This window comes from Engystomops pustulosus, chromosome 2 (assembly GCF_040894005.1).
Source record: "Engystomops pustulosus chromosome 2, aEngPut4.maternal, whole genome shotgun sequence".
Lineage (NCBI taxonomy): Eukaryota > Metazoa > Chordata > Amphibia > Anura > Leptodactylidae > Engystomops > Engystomops pustulosus.
Genome location: NC_092412.1, coordinates 224553675 through 224559863, shown reverse-complemented (window position 1 = coordinate 224559863; position 6189 = coordinate 224553675). Strand labels below are relative to the sequence as shown.

At 41.7% G+C, this 6189-nt stretch overlaps 1 protein-coding gene across 1 annotated transcript in view; it reads left to right on the top strand.

Annotated features, from left to right (window-relative positions):
• The first annotated feature begins 238 nt into the window (after window positions 1-238).
• SEZ6 (seizure related 6 homolog) overlaps window positions 239-6189 on the top strand; it is a 420901-nt gene continuing 414950 nt past the window's right edge. Inside the window, exon 1 of the mRNA XM_072138287.1 lies at window positions 239-588. Within this exon, the coding sequence (XP_071994388.1) occupies window positions 537-588 (52 nt within the window). The 5' untranslated portion in view covers window positions 239-536. The remainder of the gene's footprint in view (window positions 589-6189) is intronic.

The window sequence follows — 6189 nt, the reverse complement described above, 5'->3', positions numbered from 1 at the left end:
AATAATATATTGACTATTAGAATAAAATTAGAATAATGACGAGGTGGTTGGAGGATTCCTCTGTAGTTTTCCATGCTACATGCTGATGTATAAGTAATATCTACACATTAACCCCTCCTGTGCTGTGAGCCCCCCCTGGCTGCTATAGCCGCTGATGCAGGAGCTGTCCGCTCCGGCCGCTCGCTAGTTAATGCAGTCCCCGGTGCTGCCGCTAGGCGCTGTCCGCGGTGCTGAAGCAGTGGAGGTGCTGAGAGATGTAGAGGCACAGGCAGCAATCGTCTCCCAGCAAGCAGTGACATGTCAGCTTCTCCTCACTACAGCTGATTGCAATTACAGCCACAAACACCCGGCAGCCTGTGCCACAAGATACTTCCTCCTGCCCCCTCTTCTGATTTGGGCAATTGCCTTGTGCCTCCCCCCTCTCTTCCAGCACAGGGGCTTCTTCTCGTTTCCACAGCTTGAACAGTAGATGTGTCTGCTCCCAAAGTATTAGACACAGAAGAGACTGAGAGTAACAAGGAGATTACCCCAGGACCATGTCTGCTTTGTGCTTTATGTTATCAGCTATGGTGCACATCCATTGTCAAGGTAAGAAGTCATCTCATTGTATCTTCTATATAGTGTCATTGTATGGAGCCCATGCTAGTCTAGAGGTCAGTCCAGTGCAGATCAGAGCCTGACATTGACCTCTTTACTGAATGGGATGCTGCTGTTCTTCAGGTTCCTCCAAGTCATGTGAAGTTTGTTTATCCCCCGGTGTCTTAATTATGGTCCATGCTCCTCTAAACCTGCCTGACTGATGCCTTTCACTCCTCAAAAACCCTCAGATTAAAATGAAAAATTGGATTTCGGTGGAAGCCTATGTCCTTGACAGATATGTCTATTCTAAAAGTAAAGTGCCTGGGGTATCTTATAATTGCTTCTTTTTTCGATAATCTCATTTTGTGGGAAATGAAATGCCATTTAATCATTTGCCTTGAAATAATAGAATTTTTATGCTGCAATTCGTTTCAACAATGAACTCTGCTCCCACTCCGGTGCACAATTAATTAAGTTATTGGCAAATGATTTACCTCATTTGTGAAATATTACATCCAGGGTTTTTTTTTTATTTTTAGACTTTTTTTTATGGGATTTTCCCAAGGGAACATATGGTTCATGGAGAAAATCAGTGGAGATGGAAATAATTTAAAAAAAAAGTATCTTGTAGACGTCTTGATGCCAAAAGTTCTGGAAGAGTTTCTGATAAGACTAAGTTTGTGTTTAAGTTGGTAGCATAGTAGGGAGGCCTATACTTACTGGACGATTTATATATAAATAATAATGAGTCTGTACTTGTATAGTGCTATCATATTCTACAGATTATGGGGTACAAATATAACCAAAATAAGACATCACATAGTAATAACATAAAATGTGAACCAATAAGGAGGAAGGGCCCTGGTCGCAGGGTGACACAAGAGCTTACAGTCTATGAGGATGAGGGGGTGACACAAGAGCTTACAGTCTAAGAGGATGAGGGGGGTGACACAAGAGCTTACAGTCTATGAGGATGAGGGGTGACACAAGATCTTATAGTCTATGAGAATGAAGGGGGTGACACAAGAGCTTACAGTCTATGAGGTTGAGGGGGTGACTTAAGAGCTTACAGTCTATGAGGATAAGGAGGGAACACAAGAGCTTACAGTCCATGAGGGTGAGGGGGTGACACAAGAGCTTACAGTCTATGAGGATGAGGGGGTGACACAAGAGCTTACAGTCTATAAGGATGAAGGGGGGACACAAGAGCGTACAGTCTATGAGGATGAGGGGGTGACACAAGAGCTTACAGTCTATAAGGATGAAGGGGGGACACAAGAGCGTACAGTCTATGAGGATGAGGGGGTGACACAAGAGCTTACAGTCTGTGAGGATAAGGAGGGGGCACAAGAACTTACAGTCTATGATGGTAGCGGGCGACACAAGAGCTTACAGTCTATTATGTCAAAGTTATGGAATGTTGCAATTTTTGTATATACTGGGTCATTATTTATAAAAATGTACCTTGACATGGTTCACATCACATATGGTGATGCAGTAAACTTATCTTAACCTCTTTTAAACAAAATAAAGTCAAAGTTTGAAGAGTTATAATATATGTAAGACATTCAAAGTCACAATTTGCTAAATCGGAGTTTTGCAGAAGCAGATCCCAGTAAAGTTTGTAACTTTCCTACAACTTCTATCTTGAAATCACCTTCCTAATGCAGATTAGTTTCTCCTTAACCACATTTGTATGCTTATTATATTTAAAGGTCTTTCCCTTGACTTCTTTTTTTCATAAGGCAGGATATATATATATATAATCACTTATGACTTTCTAATAAGTCTCAGTCTTTTATTTACTTTTCTTTTGTTGTGTCTTTGGATTTTCTTGAACCTTTATTTGGTACATAATTGAGTCAAATTCACATGTCCTTTATTTAGTTCCATCTATTGTCCATTGTCTGAGCTTTACTCAACTACTTCAACTATAAATTTGGATTCATTGTAAGAAAACTTGAAGACTATATCATGTAGGCAGGTATCATGTTGTAAACTTTGGTCTCTCTTCTGCTTTTTTGTCGTCCAGTGATTACAAAACTAAATAATACTTGGGATTATTGGGTAATACTTGGGGAATTGGGAATTTAGAGGCAAATACTTTGGAGTATGATGCTATGTAATAGAATAATCTGAAAACACTAAGAATAATTATATGACTTGATTGCAGCTGGAGTCTAAGTCGCTTGAAATGATGGGTGTAGTAGTTTGGAGCTTGGAGACGCATGATGTATAATAGTACAATTGTGTCACATAATTCTTGGGTAAGCTCTTCTACATCATCATATTACACACTAGATCAGATATGTATTTGTTAAGGAGCACATGTAGCATTGATTCAATTTCATAAGAAGATACATTCTCAGGAAGAAGCCCCTTCACATCTTCATCTAATGTGACATTTTTTTCCGACTTAAAAAGTATAAATCATGATTTGTGACTGCTGCTGTATTCTGCCCCGTGTGGTTAGTCTCACTTTACTGTGGATGTTTCTTCTCTCTTGTAAAAATCCGAGTTGACAGGAGGAGCAAACTTTAGCTGTAACTGGAAGAAGTGTGTAATACAATGTATTTCATCTGCACCTTCCTGCATCCGGCCAGGATTGAAAATACAGTTTGCTGTGAAAATGAATGTCTCTAATGCCTATTGGGTTTGTCTCCCGCATGTTAATATTCCAGTGAGGTCTGTGTTTTTTCTTTAAAGTTAAATGCGTTTGCTTCTCCGCGTTCTGCGACTAATTTAAAAAACATCCTTCAAAGCAAATCTGAAATTAGTGTCCTTCTAAAAATGTAATAACCCAAGAAAACAGTTGTCAGTCAGAGTATCAGTTGTCTGTAATTTATTAGAGTCTCTGGCAGCCGAGCTGGGAAGATGATTATGTACACAGCAAAACAATATTCATAAAGAACGCCGGGCAGATTTGTTAGACCAATAAACAGGAAAGCAGCGTAATGCGATTCCCCACAACATGATCACATTGCACAGAAACTTTGGAAAGAATATTTGTATATATATAAATACACTTGGGAAAGGCACTCGGCAAAGGAGCACCAGTGTAAGAGCCGAGACATCACCTGATATGGATTAAAATCCATTATTTTCATCTTATTTTAGTTGTGTGCATAATATATATATATATATATATATATATATATATATATATATATGTAGTTCCTGTATTACAAACGGAGCTCTCTGTCCACTGGGACCTCTGGTAAAGCTCTCTAAATCCTGAAAAGTTACTGAACTTTAGTCCTGGGCTACAATGGTCAACTGTAAGGTGTGAAATGAAGTATTATTGTTAATACTTGTTCCTTTGTCAACCCAAAATGTTGACACAAGGACGAAAAATAATATTTTGAAGTTGGAGTTTTGCTTATAAAATATCCCTGTTCTGACTTACATACAAATTCAACTTAACAAAACAAAACTATAGAACTTATATTGTACATAACCCGAGGACTGCCTGTATATATATGTGTGTATATATATACACTACTCAGCACAGCGAGTAGATACCTAAACTGTGACACAGGTCCTTCATAGTTACATAGAGCTAAAGTTATCAGCACTACAAAATATTTGGTGGTGAATAGAGATGAGCGAGCACTAAAATGCTCGGGTACTCGTTATTCGAGACGAACTTTTCCCGATGCTCGAGTGCTCGTTTCGAGTAACGAGCCCCATTGAAGTCAATGGGAGACTCGAGCATTTTTCAAGGGGACCAAGGCTCTGCACAGGGAAGCTTGGCCAAACACCTGGGAACCTCAGAAAAGGATGGAAACACCACGGAAATGGACAGGAAACAGCAGGGGCAGCATGCATGGATGCCTCTGAGGCTGCTTAATCGCACCATTATGCCAAAATTATGGGCAACAGCATGGCCATGACAGAGTGACAGAATGAAGCTAGATAGCATCTAAAACATCCAATAATTGACCCTGACACTATAGGGGACGGCATGCAGAGGCAGCGGCAGCAGGCTAGAGAGTGGCATGGCGACATACCCTAAATGGACTCAGGCTTCAAACCAATGGGTAGCAGAGAGGAACCAAAGGAGGTGAGCAAGAAGCGCTCAAATAATATCGGTACATGATAAAAGTTTGCCAGTATATTTTGTGGATTACACAGCAGGGTGGAGACAAAGTTAACATGGAAGCCATGAAAACAATCCAAAATTCTGCCTGACACAGCTCGTTTGATAAGGGGACGATGTATGGAGGCAGTGAACTAGTAGTAGATTAAAGGTGCTGCAGTTAAAACTATGTTAGTTGTTTCTTGGCATGGAGCTGGCGCTCCGCTGCCAGGCGAGCTTTCGCCAATCCAAGCCCCTGTCTCTAGGCTACTCCCCAAACAGCACTTCTAAGAACCTTTCGGATAAGATCAAGTGTAGTAGCGTTCTTATAAGTTTGGGATATGGCGGGTGAGGGGAATGTAAACATCTGCGCAAGAAGCGCTGAAATAATATCCGTAAATGAAAAAAGTTTTCCAGTATATTTTGTGGCTTACACAGCAGGGTGGCGACAAAGTTAACAAGTTTGATGTGGAATGCCCTGCAATAGCTCTTGGGCGGTGTGCCTTTTATCACCTAGGCTCAGCAGTTTGAGCACCGCCTGCTGTCGCTTAGCGACGGCACTGCTGCTGTGCCTAGAGCTACCGACTGATGGCGCCATGCCCACGGATGGTAATTCGGAGGAGGAGGAGGTGGAGGAGGGGTGGGAGGATTTGGAGGTATAGTAGGCCTTTGAGACCTGGACCGAGGTAGGCCCCGCAATCCTCTGCGTCGGCAGTATATGACCAGCCCCAGGGTCAGACTCGGTCCCAGCCTGCACCAAGTTAAGTGTAGTAGCGTTCTTATAAGTTTGGGATATGGCGGGTGAGGGGGATGTAAACAGATGCGCAAGAAGCGCTGAAATAATATCCATAAATGGTAAAAGTTTGCCAGTATATTTTGTGGATTACACAGCAGGGTGGCGACAAAGTTAACAAGTTTGTTGTGGAAGCCATGAAAACAACCCAAAATTCTGCCTGACACAGCACGTTTGATAAGGCGGGCATGTATGGAGGCAGTGAACTAGTAGTAGATTAAAGGTGCTGCAGTTAAAACTATATTAGTTGGTTCTTGGCATGGAGCTGCCGCTCCGCTGCCAGGCGAGCTTTCGCCAATCCAAGCCCCTGTCTCTAGGCTACTCCCCAAACAGCACTTCTAAGAACCTTTTGTATAAGATCAAGTGTAGTAGCGTTCTTATAAGTTTGGGATATGGCGGGTGAGGGGAATGTAAACAGATGCGCAAGAAGCGCTGAAATAATATCCGTAAATGGTAAAAGTTTGCCAGTGTATTTTGTGGATAACACAGCAGGGTGGCGACAAAGTTAACAACTTTGATGTGGAATCCATGAAAACAACCCAAATTTCGGCCTGACAAACCTCGTTTGATAAAGGGACGATGTATGGAGGCAGCTATATGGACGACTTTTGGAGGTAGCAATGGAGACAACGTGTGGAGGCTGCTATGGAGACAATTCAATTTGGATAGTGCCTGTATGTGGCAGTCCAAAAAATTTTTCAAACCAGAGGAGCAGGTAGGTGGCCCTCCAGAAAAATGG